General features: G+C 40.8%; 1 protein-coding gene across 2 annotated transcripts in view; it reads right to left on the bottom strand.

Moving 5' to 3' along the window:
• Positions 1–14,033, bottom strand: part of KIFAP3 (kinesin associated protein 3) — a 70,101-nt gene extending 56,068 nt beyond the window's left edge. Inside the window, exons 1-9 of one of the 2 annotated variants that reach the window (XM_061451903.1) lie at positions 13,877–14,033; positions 9,207–9,338; positions 7,981–8,135; positions 6,595–6,650; positions 5,968–6,109; positions 4,963–5,062; positions 3,323–3,447; positions 2,755–2,853; positions 1,814–1,992 (exon numbers count right to left, since the gene is read on the bottom strand). In XM_061451903.1, the coding sequence (XP_061307887.1) occupies positions 1,814–1,992; positions 2,755–2,853; positions 3,323–3,447; positions 4,963–5,062; positions 5,968–6,109; positions 6,595–6,650; positions 7,981–8,135; positions 9,207–9,338; positions 13,877–13,908 (1,020 nt within the window). In that variant the 5' untranslated portion in view covers positions 13,909–14,033. The remainder of the gene's footprint in view (positions 1–1,813; positions 1,993–2,754; positions 2,854–3,322; positions 3,448–4,962; positions 5,063–5,967; positions 6,110–6,594; positions 6,651–7,980; positions 8,136–9,206; positions 9,339–13,876) is intronic. The other variant, XM_061451902.1, reaches the window with a different exon arrangement.
• Positions 14,034–21,391: the final 7,358 nt, after the last annotated feature.

Raw genomic sequence — 21,391 nt, 5'->3', positions numbered from 1 at the left:
AAGCATGAAAGTCATCTTGAAACATGTATCACTCTCAAATTAAAAAGTGTAATCCAGGAACTTAGAAGTGGTATCAGTTTTTGAGATCACATTCACTTTAGCAGCCAGAGAAAAGTCATCTTAGCATTGACTGGCAAAACTTTAAAAAGTTTTTATCATTTTTTAAGCATAATTTGTCTTTTATTTGACATAATCTTTCAAATGCATTTTCTTTTTTCTCAGAACCTTCTTTGGCCAGAAGGAGGCACACAAAATTACTTTGCATTCTTCAAACTTTTGCATGTATGTAACTAGCCTTCCATTTATAAATACACAGAGAACGAATACTAAGAAACTACAGCTTGCCCCACACTGCATACTGCAATAATCAAACAACTGACTATAATCAAACAACTTTGACCAAAAACAATCAGACAGCAAGAACTCCTATTTCACAGCTTTGAACTGAATACAATTAATAAATTCCTAAATTAAATTAATAAATATCCCTATTCAAATACCAAAGAGAAAAGTGTGCTATAAATATACATAGATTATTCAGTTTTACTTAGAATAAGGCATTGCACAACTAATCTTGGTTCATTTTGCCTTTGACAGTTTTGTGTTATTGCCTGATACAAATACTAAAATACCTTCTCCTTCACTGGTAGCCTTCCTTAATAATACTGTGCAGAGAAAAGTAGCATCCTTATTACCAGTAAGGAATGCTCAAGCGGACAGCTGACCTGAAGCATACAAACCTCTTCAAAAGTCTTTTCAAAACTGTTAACAAAACTCTGCAATTAATTCAACAACTTTGTTTCATTTTTCTTTCTGCTAAATCAAATGGAATGCAGAAGGTGTGCCAGCAAATCATCCTTATTTTCCTAATAAAGTCCTTCAGGACACTACACAAGTATAAACTAAATCAATGACCAATCACCTAATAAACAGTCTACATTCTGCCAAAACACATGCTTGGTGTCTGACTTTTGTTAAGAAATTGGATACCCATATATAAATAAGAGAGATACCTCGTTTACATTTTTCAGTGCATATGCATGAGAATGACAGTTCCAGTAACAAAGATGCAATTAATTTTCTATTGCATTTACACAGACCTTTTCATCTCACCGTTTAAGTGTAACATTAATCTCAGATTACTTCTTGGATAAGAAAAATTCATCATTTTCATTTAACAAGCTGGCATAAAGGTATGGAAGTGAAAACATGTATCTACTAAAAGCCGCTGGAAAATCACTAAAGGAGATGCTTGGCTAGAGCTTAAAGTCACACGCACAGAGAAATATGCTATGATTTCAGAAGTTTGAGAGTTCACCTAAAAGATGCTTATGAAGAGTAACACCGCCCACAGTTCATAGGAGCTACTGGCAGCATGAAGGAACAATTGTGCCTTTGAAGACCAAGCTGGCCTAGGAAATAAGTCTAGCAGACTGCAAAAGGATAACTATCTTTCTTTCGAAGGCAATACATGGCAGAGATAACCATATGTTGGCAAAAGAAGGTAGTCTGGGGGCAGGGCCATGGGCATCTCCAGAAGTGGGGGTATGAAAAGACTCTAGGGTGCTGTCTTCAAAATTTGGAATTTCATTTTGAGGTAACTTCACCATTAGAGATAACAGTTCTTCAGAAAATGTTGCAATATGTTATTGGCTGGATGTTGCACTTTTACTCATTTTACCAGTAACAGAGAAGATAATCAGTGCTACAAATATTTAGGCTGGGGACAGAAATGTCTCCCTCTTCCCTCCAACCACACAGTCCATACTTTTCTAATATTGTAGTAGAGCGCTACGAGTGCTCTGAGCCTTACCATATCATTTTTGTTCTCCATAAAAATGCTGAGTTTCTTCAAGAAAGATACAACCAGCATAAGCAGCTCAAAATTTTCACGGTCCAGTGCTTTCACTAACATATGGACAATGTTCTTGTTTCTCATCTTCAGCTCAGTTCGAGTATCCTCAGCAAGGTTTAGGAGCAGATAAAGTGCAACTAACAAAGTCCAATACAAATCACATCATGAGATCACAGACGAGAACTAAACAAGTCTCTATATACGCATTAACTGCTTAAGACTTTCAGAAGTGTTCTGCTACCTTCACAATGCATTTTGAAGGAAACTGACCATGAATGGTTTTTATCCCTGTTTAGAAAGCATTAAGAAGCTGAATTCTAATAGTGGTTTTGAAAAAAAATAAAAATAAAAATATGATCACTAGAAGCTTTTTACACTTTTTTTTCTTTCAGTTCCAATGGGAACTATTAAAAAGCCCTTCCTGGAAAAGCTTTGCCACTCAGATCATTTCAATCTAACACTAACTATACTTTAGTACAAAAACTGAGACAGAATGAAAGCTCTCCAACTTGTATCAGATACAGGCCAAGTTAAAAAGAAAACAAAACCAAAAACCAAACAGAAAACCCAACATAAAACAAAATACCCCCCCCCCCCCATCAAATGTACAAAACCAGAATACCCGAACTCCTCCCAAACCAAAATTATGAGCAAAGAAAAGTTAAGCGGATCACTTTTGCTATTTTTCCTCTAAGACTCACAGATCATTTAAAAAATTGTTAGTACACTGTCAAATAATCTGATTAAGTGCTCATCTTCTCCCTATTCTTTGGCATGCTCTTCCATATATTATCCCCACGTTCAGTATGTTTAATGCCTCCTGGTTGTAACAAGCACTTAATAAAACCCACTACCCACATCCACCAACAAGGAAATAATTTTCTATTTGGTTTTGGTACCTCTGAGTAGCTGTTCCTGCTTGACAACCAGCCCTTGATATTTCTTGTAAGTTTTCTCATAGTCCTTTTTCAGGGTTTGATTTTCAGGATCTTCATCAAGTAAATTGCAGAAGTTAAGAACTTCAGATAAAAGTTAAATAGCCTAAATGACTACAATCCTCAGGGTGTTATTCAAGCATTAGTAAAAAGCAAGGGATCTGTGGAATAGCCAGTGTAAACACACTACTTCAGCAACATCTTACTATGGTTGTAATCTATGGCATAATTTTTTTTTCTCCTCCTCATCCTGGATATATCACATTCTAATAGTCAGGACAAATGCTCCTAAAACATACCACTGATGAAATAAAACTTTGTTGTTGTTGTTTTAGTAACTATAACTTAATGTCTTCAGCAGCCCGAATTTCTCACTCTTGGTCTTTTTCATATTATATTTTTCACTTTATTAGAAATAGTAAATTCTACTGATTTCACAGAAGCTGCTGTATGCTCATCTCATATAAATCAACAACAGCTTATCAAGGCAAGTCAGAAGCCATCAAGCTGCCCCAGCATATCAAAAGGATATCAGCTTTCTTCTTCTTAGAAAGTTCTTCCTGCCAAAGCTCGTGTCTCTTCAGTTCATGGTCTATGATATTCATACACAGAGCTCCAATTTTGTAGTGTGTGATTATTCCATGAAATTGAGAAAAACTACATTGAAGAAAAAACAACTTGTTAGGAAAAAGAAAAATGCAAACCATCCCAAATCTGTTTTGACATCTATGGTAGCAATGTCCCAACATCAACACTACATGAAGTATTTAAAAAAATAAATAAATAAATATTTACTGTCTGCCCCACTATAACATTCCTCTATTCAAAAATTGTTTCAAAAGGCAGTTTCTGTAAACATGAATATTTTTTCCAAACTTGTAGAAGGAAAGCAATAGCATGTTTTTCCAAGTCAAAATAAAGAACACATTCCGATTTTTATGCATAAAGGATTGGTTTCCAATCAGCCCCACTTTCCATATTGTAAGTGCTTCAGAGGAATCCCTACTTACCAGACATATAACAGAGGCCTAAAAACAAGTTGCAATGCAAATTACACCTGAATTATTTCTAGGCAGGGTATGCTGAAACACTGACATAGCTAAACAAGAACAAGCACCCACTTCACTTTTGAATACCACTTCTTCCCTGTAGGAATGCTGAGGGAAATAAAGTGGCAGCTCAGCCTACAAGCTATGGGTGAGAACCCTTACTAGTTTCTTCTCACCTCTACTACACATTGCCTCACTGTGGGGGTTCTTTTTGTGCCTCAATTTTGTCATTTATGAAAAATGTGTTTCTACACAGCTTCTTTCCTGTTTCAGTGAGGTTTTGTAGTGCAGTGCAGAAAACAAATGCAAAAACACTAAGCAGAGACACCTGGGTCAGAGCAATCCCAGGCACAGCTACAGGTTGGGCAGAAATTCAGAGCAGCACTGCAGAGAAGGACTTAGGGGTGCTGGTCGATGAGAAAATGAACATGAGCCAGCTGCAGTGTGTGCTCGCAGCCCAGAAACCAACCATATCCTGGGCTGCATTAAAAGGAGCGTGACCAGCAGGTTAAAGGAGGTGATCCTGCCCTCTCTCTCTGTGCCCACTCTGCTCTCGTGAGACCTCACTTGGAGTATTGTGTGCAGTTCTGGTGTCCTCAACATAAAAAGGACATGGAACTGTTTGAACAAGTACAGAGAAGGGCCACGAGGATGATCAGGGGACTGAAGCACCTCTCATATGAAGATAGGCTGAGAAAGTTGAAGCTGTTCAGCGTGGAGAAGAGAAGGCTGCGTGGAGACCTCATAGCAGCCTTCCAGTATCTGAAGGGGAGCTATAGGGATGCTGGGGAGGGACTCTTCATTAGGGACTGTAGTGACAGGACAAGGGGTAACGGGTTAAAACTTGAACATGGGAAGTTTAGATTGGATATAAGGAGGAAATTCTTTCCTGTTAGGGTGGTGAGGCACTGGAATGGGTTGCCCAGGTAAGTTGTGAATGCTCCAATCCCTGGCAGTGTTCAAGGCCAGGCTGGACAGAGCATTGGGTGGCATGGTTTAGTGTGAGGTGTCCCTGCCCATGGCAGGGGAGGTGGAACTAGATGATCTTAAGGTTCTTTCCAACCCTAACTATTCTATGATTCAAAGTTCCTTATGTCCCTATACACAGAGACACTGCACTCACCTTGAAAAGCAGAAGAAAATATAAATTATATTGGTAGCAAGTTCCACGCTTTGTTTCCAGTCTTCCCTCAGCACTCTAGCCAATGCACCCAGGGCAGCTTCTGAAGTAAAACAGGATTTATATGAGCATCAGCATTTTACCTCCCTCCTTTTGCCTTGTGAGGTTCAGAATTTGGATATACCTTATTCTACATCTATCAGTTTTCTAAATGAAAGATTTTCAGAGGTATCTCACTTTAACATGTAACACTGCTTACAAGTTATGTTTGGAGATGGTACTAAAACAGAGTACCCTGGGTGGTCATCCAGTTACAAACCCTAGGAAGAGTCCACATGCAAGAAAGCTGCAACAAAACACAAAGGTCATCTTAAAACTACCACTAACCTTATCATCCTGTGGCTTGTGCCAGCTGTATGTTCCATACTACTCTACGGGTCCTACCTAAAACATCACCACTTTAGTTTCCAAATCCCCTTTAAATGCTACATAGAGAAGTATAACTTTTCATTCACATATTTCTTTCATCCACATTTATCTTTTTTTCCCATAGCAAGTTTGTTTTATTAAATAATTGGTTTTATATTTCTTGTCATACTTTTCTCCAGATCACTCTTCTTTCCCATTGAAAACTGGACACCTATACTTATGTCAGCCTGCAAATCCCGTTTTCAAAGCAAGTTTCCTGATCTTCATGATACAACTCTACACTCTTATCTTCGACAGCAATGGCAACTGAAGTTGATTTAGCATCAAAATAACAAGGACCAGGAAAAAAAAAAAAGCAAACCAGCTGAAGCCCATTGAGGACAGGAAGATTTCTGTGCTAGGCCCACCTAAGAACAGTATCCATTTGTGGAGAGATCCAGCTGGGCTTTGACAGACAGCTTATGTACTCAGAAGCAAGGCCTATCAAACTAGAGAAAATCCCAAGTTAAAGGTGAACTATTTTTCCCTTGAGAAGAAAACACCACATTAAGAGAAGTTACCACTGGGTTTAAAAATTACCATTGATAAGCAGTTCTTCCAAATTATCTGGATTCCTAGCCAGCTGAAGGACAAGGGCAGAGCCACGCACTTTGTCAGGAATGTCTTCATACAGTAACTCAATGTACTCATCCATGTCATTGATATTGGCAACTTCATCAATCTGAAAGCAGTCATAAGTGACAGTTTCACAGGGAAAATTATGCCAATTCAACACAATCAATCACAACATTATTCAATCCCCAAAGAGTCCACAGCTTTGAGTTAAGATCTTAGGAAAAAATAAAATACAAGGAAAAAAATCAACACATCCAGAATAACTGCCAATGAACACCAGGAAATTTGAGATTTAATTACAAAAAACAAAGGATGCTTAGACACGACTCCCTGTGTCCTGTCTCATGTTCCAGAGCTCTCTTGCCATCCTGCTGCATGCTACAGTTGGAGAGGGAAGTATGCAAGTCAAGTATTTTACCCCTTATGGAGACAATTTTTATTCCATTCTGCAATATTCCCAAACCAAGTTCTTTGTTTAAAAAAACAGGCAGCATAAACACCTGAAGATTCAGTATTTTCTCTTCCCTCCTCCCTAGTATCTACTTAAGAAGTAAATGGGTTTTGCATTTTTCTTCTACCACCAATATTTACCTCCATTCCTTCAAATGGGGATGGATCTTTTGGCTTACTGGTTTTCTCTTTCTTTTCTATTAAGAAAAAGACAGGGTTGCAGTTAAGACTATGCATGTGCACATACACACACTCACAAAAAAGCCCAGTATTCTCACAGTAAACATTCTGATTAAATCAAGAATTTAAATCAAGTCCTTTTGTGTCATGCTGACCTGTCAGACTAACACAGCTAAGATATGTCAGGTTTCTGAAGCTGGACAGCATACAGGAAGCAAAATAAATCTTAGATGCCTTCTGACTCCTTACTCTAAATGATCAGTTGCAGCCCAGTCAGCTAGGGAGACAAAGGCTAATAATTGTTAGTGAAAGCCCAGAGTGGCAAAACTCACTTTCACAGTGAAATACATTAGCAGCTTTGATTCTGCTTGTGCACTGTGGCAAAGCTGCCCTGTGATACACCAAGACATATATATACAGACACATATATATACATGTGTGTATGTGTAATGTATACATATATATGTATACATACATGTATATAACATATACACCAACACAGGATCATAGAATAGAATCACAAAATTGTTAAGTTGGACAGGATGTTAAGATCCTCTAGTTCCAACCCCCTGCATGTATATGTTATACAGAAGAGGGTAAAACACCCAAAACACCTACAATCAAAGCATGCAAATAACATTAATTTTTGTTTTAATCTTATCCCACTAGGATAATAACTCGACTTGAGAACAAAGCTGATCATTTAATGACTGCAAGAAACCTTGCTAGCCACAAGGTAACGCAGGACTGGACGTTAAATATGAAATTGTCCCCTGAGCAGAAAGTTTAAGATGAACTTAAAACAGAAATAGGATCATTAAGATGCCAGGAACTTAAGATGACAACTATTCCAAGCTCTTTGCTACACCAAAGCTTGTCATGATCTGAAAACTCCTCACTACAGCTTTACAGACAGTGCAAAGTCAGCCTAGGAACACTATCTACCCTTGCAACAGACAATGATAGATCTTTCTAGGAATCTCAACATACAGTCCTTTGATGTCACTGCATGTGCAGGTGCAACAAGAAAAGGCTGCGCCAAATAATGGAATCTGTACCTCTCAAGTCCTACTAAAGCACAAGGCAGCCGGCAATAAGCATCAACACTAAGATCAACTACTAAAAAGGTAAGCTCTGGTTTAAAAAAGGTAATTCCCACCAGTTTCACTCCAAGATTTTATTCTTTCCCAAATGTGATTTACCTGTACATCTTCCCCACTCTTATCTCCAGAGGACTCGTAAGTTAGGATCAAGCAAGTTAGGATCTCGGCTAGAAAAATCTCACACAGTATTTGTTCAGTGCTGAAGCAACCCAGCCCCAAGCTACTTTGTTCCTGTATTCTTTACCTTTTCCTGCTGAGGCATCTCTGCGATTCTGCAGATAGTATAACAGCTGTTCTACTTCAGGCAGTTTGGAGGGGTGAATGAGCTTGCATTCTTCAACCACCTTTCGAGCCAGGGAAGCAATGTCTGTATTGGCATTAAGACTCTTCAGCCGAATGCTGCAACAGAGATGGGTATCTCTTCAGCTTCTAGATTTTTCTATCTTCTGTTCTTTATGTTTACAGTCATGAATTTCTTGAAGCAGAAATGATCCTGATACCACCAACGGCTGTGCCATGACTTACAAACATAATGTCAAAGCAGTGGCTCTCTACAACTCCAAATGGCAAGTAACTGTCAAACAGATTTGGCAGAGCATAACTGTCCATCAACTGACAAGCAGCAACACTAAATGCAGCTGCACAAACAGATCCTTTATAACCATCTCAGACACAGCAGCCAATTTATTTGCAATACACCTAAAAAAATATGCACAGGACTGCAAAGGAGTACAGCATACACAAAAAATAACAACAGGATGGATCAAAAAGGAATTCCACCACACTGCATATGCAAGTTATGCTGATTCATCTGAAAACAGATATTCTCAGAAATTTGAGATAATTTAAAGAGTCTCTTTTTCTTCTTCAATTCTTCTCCTTACATGCACTTACACATGCAGCCACTTCAGCTCAAGTTTTCAAAAATAATTCAGTATAGAGATAAACCTACGAAAGGTCCAAACTTACATCTTGGAAATTAAAGTCATAATAGTTCTATGGGCTTTTCCAATGGGAAATATTTTAATGCTCTTAAAAGAAAAATACCAGGTAAAAGTAAAATGCAGATACTATAGTGAAATTATTAGCAGGACTGACAGATGAAAACAAGAAAAGAGCCAATGACTAGAGTATAAGGCTGTCAGAAGGTTCAACAGCATTACTTGCTCCAACATTAACCACCTGATTAGGAACCAATAACTTCACCCTTCTCTATCTCAAGTTCCCATCATATAAAATGGGAGTAATCACTTTTCTTTACAAACCACCTTAAAGTACGTGGATGAAAAGCACTTTACAATATGTGTTTTAGATGTTAACTTCCCCTGGCTTCTAAACCCTCCACTAACCTAGCATAAGTTTTGTAAATATTAGAATATATGATTTCTTACAGGCTACTGATGCTTTGAGTTATTGAATTTATGACTAGGAAAAAATGGAAAAAGCTATCAGAACTTGCTATGACCTTACATTTTCTGACATTCCTTGCGCTCCCCCAGCACAGGGTCTCCCATCTCTCCGAGAATCATTGCTTCCACTTCATAGTGGACAATGAGGGCTTTCTCAGATGGATGTACATCTATGTTGCCTCCTTTTACCTTCCTGCAATGAAGAAGAAAAAAATTACTGAAAAGCTCAGAAAACACATCAGAACAGATAAGTAACAAGGACCTGTCTCCTTAACCCAAGCACTGCCCTCCTTCTGTACCACATTTCATTTCACACAGCTGTACCAAAGCTTAGTGCTAGTGGCATATTCTTGACTTATTATGTCTACTAGAATCAGAAACACTCAAATCACTGGTCAAGCCTTAGTCACTGAAGTCAAGTAAGAAACAAACAGAATAAATCCTTGATTTCCAAGTCTCCCAGCTCTCTTTAAGAACTACAATCAGGAAAAAGATGCACTTGACAGAGAGGGTGAATTTCCCAGTTGATTCCCTGTTACATTGTCAGTACTGAGAAATCTTCTGCTAATGACACTGATTGAGTGCAGTCATTTACAAATGGAAATTCTTGTAAGAATTTCTTAGCTAAATCTTAACAGTTAAAAACCTACTAAGAATGAATTACAAATAATTTTAATTTTTCTCCTGAAGCACAAACCTGTCTGATACTGTTCTTCACCTCACTGTGTCTGTTGCCAGGCTTGGGGAATTACCAGATCAACAGCTGCCATCAACAGATATAAATCAAGCATGTCTACATGTTTTACTACAGCTACAGATGCTTTGGAAAAGCATCCTCCAGGAAAGCACTCTGGGAATGCCACTGCCTAAAGGACCTATCCTGCTCTCTCCTACTTTGTGACACCAACTCCATATTCACACACAGATACAAGGGTCATGAGGATAGGCCATGGATAAAAGGCCATGAAGATACACGTTATTTCTGGTTTTGAGTGATAGCAGAACCACATCCAGAGAATGGCTTTTATAGTGCATGTGTGAGTTGTTTGGTTGGTTTTGGGTTTTGTTTGGGTGTTGGTTTATTGGCACAATCTGTGCAATAAAAATAAAAATACAAAAACAAACAAACAAAAAAAACCAACAAACCAACCACCAAACCAGACAAAAAAAACCCAACCAACCAACAAATAAAAAAAAAAAAAACAAAAAACAAAAAATCCCACACAAAAGAATGCCCCCCACCCCAGATTTACAGGTGCCTTCACCAGTAGCTGTATCAGCATACATTAGAGAACAGCTGGCTATAGCATTGGGTCAATTAGACCAGGGAAAACTACTTCAGCCTCACAGAGCTACAAATGTCAGCAAATCCAGATACAGCCTTCAATGTAAGCACTCTCTTCAGAAAATGCTTAAAATGTGTGCCTCCAGCTACTACAGCAGTGCTTCCCCTTCTGCTGAATACGAGCACAAAATTACCTTTTTCCTGAGATACAGCTGCCCAAAAAAGCCCACAAACCACAGAAAGGTCTGCTGTGGGAAATAAGGAAACTAGTTCAATACCAGACTTACAAGGACATAAAGCTACAGGGCAAACAAATATAGCTCACTGCTAAAAGCAGCATCTTCCTTGAGACTGTAGCAGAACTCCATTTACCACTTAAGATTTTTTTAAAGAAACCTGTGTTTTCTTCCCTTTAACAGTATTTTGAAGCAGATGCTTCAGAACAGTCTGTTCTCACAAGGTTCAGCCTTTCAGAGCAGAAAGCTTACAACAAATCTATTTGAAAAGAACAACTTCTTGCTCCTCACTCCCAACAGTATTTCCCCCATATTTAGATCTACCAGGAGATCCCAACCACAAATGATCCTCATGACAGGCAAACCTCTGTAAATTGACAGCTTGGTAATATTTACAGATATAAAGAAAAGGATGGGTAGAGAACAAGTGGGCCTGAAGGAATGTGGCATCGTTTTACAAGAACTAAGCTGAACTAACAGCTCATCATTGCCAGAAGGATTAGATCTTCCCATGTTTTAACTGCTCCTTGCAGTCACCTTTGTTCAGCATGAGGGCTCATCAAAACCTTTCAAAACCAATTCCAGCAATCTGACAGAAAACTCTTCATGTTTTGGGCAGAGGGAGTTTTTTAATGTGTTACCGAATTAAAGTGCTCTACAAAGAGAGAATAACACTTCCGATCTATGAGCAGGGATAAACAGGATGGAGTGAGACCTCCTCCTTTTAGCAGCAGTAAAGCAGTGATGAGCTTAGTTACCAGCAGAACCTCAGCCTAAGACTGCTTAAACAGTTTTAGCATTTTCCATACGTAATTTTTTCTGTAAGACAGATGAATAAGCTGAAAAATCTACAGCTGCAGAGATTTTCTGCCCTCTCACATTGATAACCACTCTCACTATGTGAGCTGTTTCCTAGTTAATGGAGTCACAAATCAGTTCACATTCAAGTTCCCAATCTGAAAAAATTTACCTTGTGAACTGCTCGAAGACATACACTAAAATGCCCTATCCAGCCACTAAAACTGTTTTCCATTTGGAAAACACTGCATTCATATTGCCAGCATGACAAAATAAAACAAACAAAAAAAATCTTTTAGATAAATGATCCCTCCTTCCCCATTGAATCCACAAACATCTACTTTATTGATTTTCTATACATCTTAAGTTTGTATATATATATATTCATAAAATTCATATATATTCAAAAATATACTCATATATATATTCATAAAAAATTTTAAAATACAGACATTCTTGTAACTAATGGAAGCAGCAATGCACTGGGGACCTCACGCACATTAGGCCATCCTTTCACTTCACTGCCTGCTTTGTCAACAAGAATCCTACTGTTAGAGGTTTAAAAGAGGAAGGCCTTTTGTACAGACAAAAGCTATTTTAGATGAACTCACACAACCAAAGCTGGTGTGTGAATAACCTTTATCAACTAATTCCTTCAGGGGGAAAAACCAAAACCAAACTATCCTAATCACAAGTGGCACAAATAGCACACATGGATAAGGCTGAAAATCCAGTAACAAATCCTAGCAAGTCAGACTTGGTGGGAGGGGGACTGCTCAAGGAGGATGACAAAGGGAAGGAGTACCAGACTCACACACAACCCTAGCCCTGTTAATCAGCACTGTGGATGTTTTAGCTTGTGCTCCCTGAAAAGAGAGAAAAGTATGCTTGTTGCAGGGATGACTACAAAATGAAGAAGAGTGTTCGAAAAATCACTTAAGATGGCACAAACAGAATATCCAAAGCCAGAAACAGGCACTGCTCTAAAGTTACAGCTACTCGTGTAGTTACAGGTGGCCATTTATTTTTACCTGTTATTGCAATTATATGACAGAATTAATGTTCAAAGACTATCAAGAGGGGTTTCCCCCCCACACTGTTTCTAATTATGAATCTTAATATGTGGCATATGAAACGAAAGAAAAAAAATCTAAACAAAAAAAAAAAACACTCCTCACCTCCCCCCACCCCCCCAAAAAAAAAACAAGAAAAAAACACACACAAACCAACAACAACAACAAAAAACCCCACAACCCAGAACTCCATGGGATTCAGGATGCAATGTCCTGACATCTTCTGGAATTGCTAGCACTTTTGCTTTGAAACAACTTATGGAGAGCCAACAGTTGCCTACTCAGACCCTATTAGGCTGACTGGTCCCACTGCCAGTAGACAGATAAAGGTACCATTCATTCATCACATCTTTAACATCAAATTCCGATCGCCCACTTCATACCCATGGTTACCTATCAGGTCCATCTCGACTCCCAGACTATTGCATTCATCTCACCACATTACCTGTCCCATCCCTCCCACAATCGGCCACACCATGTCCTAATATCTCCTCCAAATCAATTCATCTCTCCAGATGCACCCTGAACATGCATTTACTGCCTAATACCCCCTTCTCAGTCTCCAGCCTGTCTGTTCCCCAAAGCTACCACCTGCCCACAGCAATGCCCCTCCCCACTCCTAATAGCAACTATACCCTTTCAACTTGCTGGAACCTCAGTGCACCATCTCAAATGCACATCACAAAACGCCACCAGTCAGCCTCAAAGCAGTGCATCCCTCCAATCTACCACCTCCTTCAACCAGTTACCAGAAGCATGCCATCCATCCCATCTCTCAGCCCAGCCTAAACCCACTTTATAACCATTATTCATCCCTTACCCAGCCTCCCAGTACCCATACAAGCCTCCTGCCCACCAGACTAGACAACCGCCCTTCGGCCTGCCCCTAACAAATATACCTCTCATTTCCAAACCACTCACCCCAGAGCACCTCAGCTCCACACTCCATCAGCACCCCACAACCCCTTCTTGCCCCTTTATCCCACAACTTCTTACTCAGCCCTCACCATAGGCTAAAATGCCACTGCCCCGTAGTCTCAGTCCCCTCGTACTACCCCAGTCCATAACCTCTCATCCATCCCCTACGACAGCCTGCAACACCTGTCTCCTCGCACACCCCTCAGCTCTCCACACAACGGCACGGCACGGCACACCACACCACCCCTCGGGACAACCTGCCGCGCCTCAGCCACACAGCCCCATGCCCAGCCTCCACTGCAACCTGCCGCGCCTCAACCCCACGATCCCCTTCCAACCCAAACCCCCACAACCTGCCGCACCTCGGACCTACAATAACCATCTCTTTCTCCTCCCCGCCAAGGCCAGCCCCCCAGGCTACCTCTTGAGGTACCGGACGTCCTCGCCCTGCATGGTGACAGAAGCAAGAGAAGGCCTCAGCAGGGCGCGACCCCGCAGCGGTGCTGTTACCAGGGTGAGCGCCAGCCCCGCCCCGCGCACTCGGAGCGCGCACGCGCTACCGCCCCCGAGGCCCACGGGGACCTGCACGCATGCGCACTGCGCTGCCCCTCCTCGGGGGGCCGGCTGCGCCGGGTGCCGGCCGCGAGCGGGGGTCGCAGCGCCCCCTGCAGGTGTGGGGGGGAGCCGGTATTCCCTGACCTCGGCCGTACCGTGCCTCTCCCCCTCTCCCCCCCAGTGCCACCTCAGGGTGTAACGGATGGGTAATGGTTTCCAGCCGCCGTGGTAGGCAAGCGCCCCCGGCCGAGGACCCTCGCAGACTTGGGGTATAGCTGATCCCCCTGAGAGGCAAGGCTCTCCCAAGTGTCCAGCCTCAGGGTTTGCCCTCTCCATCATGGGAGACACAGGTGAGTGGGTATGGCTGCCTGCAGGCCCCATGCCGGGCAGGCAGGTGGTGCTGAGGAAAGTGGAGGCCCATGTACAGCATGGCCTCCATGGCTAAAGAGGTTCTTTAGGCTCTGAGGGAGAAGAAATAGTTGTGCCCTTACACAAGGATACCATCTCTTTCATACCTGGTATTTCAGGACATTGTGAGCAGCAGGGGTTAGGGGACTTCATGTTTTTCACTGTGGTATTTAGGGAAGTATTGAAGAAGGGCTCTTGTAGTGTCCTGATGCATTATGGGCATCTGAGATGACACTTTTCCTCAGCACCATTTCATAGTTAAGCCCAACCTTAAAGCAGCCTTGGTCAGCAAGGTGTTTTGAAACATAGCCTTCCTCTTGGATCAGCAGCACCATTGCTCCAGGAGACATGGGGCTCCAGCCTTAGGAAGGTGGCTGGAAATCCAAAATTGTAGAGCCAGCACCTAAATCCTCTGCCTCTTTACCTTGTATCCCAGCCACTCTATTAAACAACCAAACAGCATCATATCCAAGAGATATCAGAAAGTATATTAATGGACTGTAGTTGAACTAACAAGAAACTGTATAAGAGCAGTATCCAGTCTGGAATGAAGATTGCTCCAAGCTGTGTGTTCTAATATCCATGATGGAGGTAAAGCAAGCCTATCTCCAGCTGCCTAAAAGTCCTGCTGTCCATCTAGGTAGAAAAAAACTTGTAGAACTGGAGGCAGCAGTGTCTTCTCAGCTTTGTGAACTCTCCCTGTACTTTCTCAAAAGAGGGTTTCATTTCTGCTTGTAGTTGTAAAAATAAAACTGTGTGGAATTGGAGAGATTGTTTTTTTCAGTAATTGAGGAACAGGGATAGTTGTTTGGGTTTCAGAAGAAAAAGACAGTAACGCTTCATAGCAACTAACAGTAGATGTATATAAGATGGAGGGCAGAATCCATGCACGTGTTGTTCTCTGGAATGCTCTTTGCTGTACTACAGCCCCATTACATACAACTGAAATGGCTGTCTACACAGAGTCATAGGGGTAATACAGAAATAAATAACACTCAGGTAACTAAGCTTTAGTTTTTATTGTGACAAAGTATAAAGAATAAATGCTTAATGTCTACTGATCCTATCAAACACTAAAAAAATACGCTAAAAAAAAATATTTTCATAATTTGTAACAGGGCAGCAAAAAATATTTTATGGTGTCCATACTGTGCCCTGCCTCTGGTTTACCAAAAAACAGGGAAAAAAAAAGTACCCTGTGAAATATAAAGTGCTACCTTAGAGCAATGAATTTACAAAACATTGCTAGAACATAACACTTTTGTTACTGTCCTTATTATATTTTTTTTATTATGGTAGTATGTCAGCTGTTAATGACGTCATAAAGAAAAATGTATACACAGTTACCTGTCAGAGCCACAATTCTTCAGTAATTTCAGCAGCTCTTCAGATAAGCAGGAGCCGAACATTAAACTCTCAAGTCATGTAACTAAATAGTCTAATATTTCCTGAGTACGGAGTACCTGACAGTCTCCATCTATTTCACTGAGAATTTCTTTTTTTTTAATCTGGCCACATATGACAACAAATGGAGAATAGTTTTAGACACCTATGAAAAAGTAGGTCAAGGATTACAAGATGAGAATGATAAACAGGAATGTGGGACCTGAAAAATATGAGGAAAGGAACATTTATTGCAGTTAAATGTGCCACGATCTTTGAGCTAAAATTGGCTGTTTGTCAAGGCCTGGAAGGAGAGCAAAGCCTGTCTCAGCCTGACAAGAAGCCAGATGAGAGCACCTCAGCTTTGCAGTGACTGAGTCATAAGCAGTGCCAAGATCAGATAATTTTGTCAGTGACAACCAGTTGATGCTAGGTTTAGAAAACCACACTAAAAACCTTGTATTACACACTAGGTTCTTTGAAAATTAAATTGTAAACCAAATGTTTCCTGAGGTCTGGTTCTACAGCTTTTCTCTGAGCTGTTGATGTTGCTTTGCACAATTTCTTACATCCCTTATGTTATAATTCAGTGAGCTTCATGGTATTACCATAGGACCCTGGAGATTCTCCTCACCTGCATGTTAGAAGCATACACAAAGAGAATGAAAGAGTGGTATTTGAGGCAGAAGGATAATCAGGCTGCAAAGAGGAGATGGAATATGCACTACCTCTTTGTTTCTCCTTTTTTCTTTTGTTTGGTTGTTTTTTTCTTAGAGCAGTTGTAAGAAATACTATTCTAGAATCAAGTAGAAGAAAAGACTTTTAGTGAGGGAACTTAAGGGTGGAAAAGAGCATGGGAGTTGCAAAGAAAGGGAGAATAGAAAGAGAATGGTAGAGAAAACTGCATGAAGAGAAGTTGGGTGAGAGAAGAGTGAAGCAGGTGGTTAAATAGAACAAGAGGAAAGAAACGTGGAGTGTTCTTAAGTTAACTATGTATGGTAGAATATGTGTAGAAGAAATGGACAAAAACATTTTTATAGAATAGGTGAAGAAATTAGCAATATTTTTGTTGCTTACATTAAAAATGTGAAAACCCTACCCTTTTTATGCAGAAAATTGAGGTTGTTTTTTTTTCTTTCCTCAAGATGTAGCCAGGTGTTCTTAACCTGACAGAATGCTGTCCATGACATCAGAGCACCACCCACCATACTGTAACTTTGTAATTTGATAATGTTTTCCTATTGGTTCTCTTAGTATAAATCAAATTAATTATGACTGAAAAGTACTAGAGCTAACCCTGATTTTGAAGTCAAAAAAGATGCTTCCATTGTCTTCAGTGAGCTTTATATGGGCCCTTGGTATATAACTGCAAGACTATATGTTGAAAACGATTGAGAGTCATAGAATCATAGAATAGTTAGGGTTTGAAAAGACCTTAAGATCATCTAGTTCCAACTCCCCTGCCATGGGCAGGGACACCTCACACTAAACCATGCCACCCAATCTCTGTCCAGCCTGGCTTTGAACACTGCCAGGGATTGGAGCATTCACAACTTACCTGGGCAACCTATTCCAGTGCCTCACCACCCTAACAGCAAAGAATTTCCTCCTTATATCCAATCTAAACTTCCCCTGTTTAAGTTTTAACCCGTTACCCCTTGTCCTGTCACTACAGTCCCTAATGAAGAGTCCCTCCCCAGCATCTCTATAGGCCCCCTTCAGATACTGGAAGGTTGCTATGAGGTCTCCATGCAGCCTTCTCTTCTCCACGCTGAACAGCCCCAACTTTCTCAGCCTATCTTCATACAGGAGGTGCTCCACTTTCCTGATCATCCTCATGGCCCTCCTCTGCACTTGTTCCAATAGTTCCATGTCCTTTTTATGTTGAGGACACCAGAACTGCACACAATACTCCAGGTGAGGTCTCACAAGAGCAGAGTAGAGGGGCAGGATCACCTCCTTTGACCTGCTGGTCATGCTCTTTTTGATGCAGCCCAGGATATGGGCTGCGAGCACACACTGCAGCTGGCTCATGTTCATTTTCTCATCGACCAGCACCCCTAAGTCCTTCTCTGCAGGGCTGCTCTGAATCTTTTCTCTGCCCAACCTGTAGCTGTGCCTGGGATTGCTCTGACCCAGGTGTAGGACCTTGCACTTGGCATGGTTAAACTTCATGAGGTTGGCATCAGCCCACCTCACAAGCGTGTCAGGGTCCCTCTGGATGGCATTCCTTCCCTTTAGCGTATCAGCCGAACCACACAACTTGGGTGGTGCGGTCAGAGCCTTTGCCCTTGAAGACTGAGGCAAAGAAGTCATTCAGAACCTCAGCCTTCTCCAAATCCTGTGTAGCCAGTTCTCCCGAGAGCTTCTGGAGGGGGCCTACATTTTCCCTAGTCTGTTTTTGCTTTGATACATACCTATAGAATCCCTTCCTGTTATCCTTAACATCCCTAGCCAAGTTTAATTCTAACTGGGCCTTAGCTTTCCTAACCTGGTCCCTAGCTTCCCGGACAACATATCTGTATTCTTCCCAGGCCGCCTGTCCTTGCTTCCACCTTTTATAAGCCTCTTTTTTCACTTGAATTTTCCTCAGCAGCTCCTTATCCATCCAAGGAGGTCTCCTGGTCCTCCTGCTGCACTTCCTTGTAGTTGGGTTGCAACACTCCTGACCTTGTAGCAGGTAATCCTTGAACATCAACCAAGATTCTTGGCCCCCCCTGCCCTCTAGGGCTATATCCCATGGAATCTTACTGAGCAGGTTCCTGAAGAGGCCAAATTCTGCTCTGTTTAAGTCCAGGGCAGTGAGCTTGCTACACGCTCTTCTCACTGTCCTGAGGATCTCAAATTCAACTATCTCATGATCGCTGCATCCAAGGCTGCCCTGGAGAGTCACATTTCCAACGAGCCCTTCCCTGTTGGTGAGCACGAGGTCAAGCATGGCACTTCTCCTTGTCAGCTCCTCTGTTACTTGCAGAAGGAAGTTGTCTTCTACACAATCAAGGAACCTCCTGGATTGCTTGTGCTGGGCCTTACTGTTGCTCCAACAGATGTCAGGGTGGTTGAAGTCCCCCATGAGAACAAGGGCCTGCGAGCATGAGGCTTTTCCTATCTGTCTACAGGGTGCTTCATCCGCAGGTTCCTCTTGATCAGGTGGTCTGTAACCCCACAGTAATGTCTCCCATAGCTGTTTTCCCTTTGACCCTGACGTACAAACTCTCTGTTAACTGATCACCTGTCCCCAGACAGAGTTCCATACTTTTTTTCATTGAGTACTATGCAAATTTTTTTATATCACTGTGGAAGAAAAAAAATCAAACAGAAGAAGCAATATTGCTTTTCTATAGAAGAGAGAATTGTTAAAATGTAATAGGTTAATTTCTGCCTTGTGCAATTGAGAAACCAAAGCAATTTTGAGATTTATAATCTCTCCATCTAAGATTGAACCTTACTCTCAGGAAAAAAAGAACATGGGTGGATTTCAAGGGAAAAATAGTGCATACAGGATATTTTCTTAGTCCTTTTAAAGACGAACTATGTATGAAACTCCTTAAGGCTTTTTATTAGCTAAAATGAGCTACAACATTCTGAAAGGATGACTCTCAGAGAAACATTTTAAGTGATTAGACAATGTGCTCAGTGGGGGATGGAGATGCTGATGTTCTGATGTGCTGTCACACGGTAAGTATTTGAGGTATGGAGGTAATAAACCCTGGGCTTAAAGGTTTATATTGGAAGAAAGAAGTGAGATGAGGCAAAGTAAAATCTGATATGCAAAGGCAAAGTCTGGCTAAACTCTTCTGGATGAAGTTAATCTTGGGACACAGATCAAGGTGATTTTTGAATGCCTTTTTGATCAGCAGTGACAGGGACATCTGTGCAAGAGAAGGGCATTTCAATTATGACATGGGGCTGTGCTGGTAAATAAAGGGTGCTCTTGTTATCCTTGGACATGAAACTACACAAAAATGAAAACAGGATTCTCTATGGAGAGCTTGATTTGAATTTTATAATATATCTAACTGCACACTGACCTAACTAAATGCATTAATTTGAGGCTTATTTAAACCAGTAAAGAAAATTAGCTGTAGGGTTTTACTGTTTCAGATGTAGAAAGAAAAAATAGAGATGTGAAAAGAAGCAGATCTCTTCATAAAGAAGCAGAACTTTCAATTAGACATTATAGAGCAAAGGGTATATTGTTTTCTCCCTTGGCTTATTCAAATCAAAATTGCTCACTTCCATGAAAGTGATCTTGTTAGATGGCCTTGTACTCTCATTCACTTGGCTGGGTGAATATATCCAGCTGGTGGTAAATTGACTTCTGCCATCTTGTGCTTCAGTGCTCCTCCACAGCTGGAGTGTTACAAACTCTGTTTATGCAGGCCTGTGCACACCTGCAAGGCAGGAATACAGTACCCAAGCTCAGCTGAAGATGTGGCAAAGCAACCTGGACTTTCAGCACCTGACTTGAGACTTTAGGGTTGCTGCTTATGGAAAAAATACCAGTTTACTCATGTCCTAAGCAAGGCTGATGGAAGTAGTGTTGGAAGGTATAGAAAGTACTTTAATGGCTCTACATTAGCTTTTTTTTTTTTTCCTTAAGGGACCAACTTTTTAAGAGGGAATTTTGCTGTGAGGAGTATGGAACAGCTATGTCGTGTATTTTCATAGAATCATAGAATCATTTAGGTTGGAAAAAACCTTTACAGTCATCAAGTCTAATTGTTATCCTAGCACTGCTAAATCCACCACTAAACCATGTCCGTAAGTGCCACATGCATATGTCAGTATGTTCTGTATGTGTGTGCTCAGTATGTACGGTGCTCTATTTCTTTTCTGCTTATTTTCTAACAAGCAGCCTGAAATGAAGTATCCCTATCCAAAGAGCCAATGATGTGCTTCCCATTTGGGATAATTTTAATTAAGCTAAGGAAAACAGAAAGATTAAATTATAAAAGTGTCCATACAAGAGTGAGCAGATGGCCTCTGTCTGCTAATGTCATCTGTGGGCTGCAGTGACAATGATGGAGATTTTTTGTGCTAAATCCTGATTCTTCTGAAGTCAATGAGAATTTTACCATTGACCCCGATGGGGACAGAATTTCACCTCTTAATGTTTATTAGATGCAGCAGGCAGAAAGCAGACTCAATGCTATAAAAGCTATGACATTTTATGGTTCAGACTCTGCAACCACTCAAGCACATGCTTAATTTTGCCACAGTAATAAAAGTTAAGTGCCAGCTTAAGTGTTTTCAAAAAGGGGTCTCCTTTACACTTGAACAAGTCTATATTTGATCATAAATCAGGAATTCCCCCTCTTTCTCATCCCCTCCCTCCAAAAGAAAAGAATTCTGCATGTGATCATCAAATTTTTCTACTTCGCTTCAAAATAATGTCCTTTTTCAGGTTTTGTCAAAAAAAACAACGGGAGAGTAAGGAATGAGTACCTCAGCTGAAGTGGTATCCTCAGACATTTGACTTAAAGCAAAGTACTCATTTCAAACAGATTCAAAAGGTAAATTTCATTTTTCAACAACTGATTATAAATATCTCAGACAACAGTAATTTCCTTAGGATAAAAAATAAAAA

Source organism: Pezoporus flaviventris, unplaced genomic scaffold, assembly GCF_033815535.1.
Source record: "Pezoporus flaviventris isolate CSIRO_AGI_PZ_B2104156 unplaced genomic scaffold, CSIRO_AGI_Pfla_v1 ptg000013l, whole genome shotgun sequence".
NCBI lineage: Eukaryota > Metazoa > Chordata > Aves > Psittaciformes > Psittacidae > Pezoporus > Pezoporus flaviventris.
Note: the sequence above shows the minus strand (reverse complement) of the source record. Positions and strands in the feature narration are given on the sequence as shown.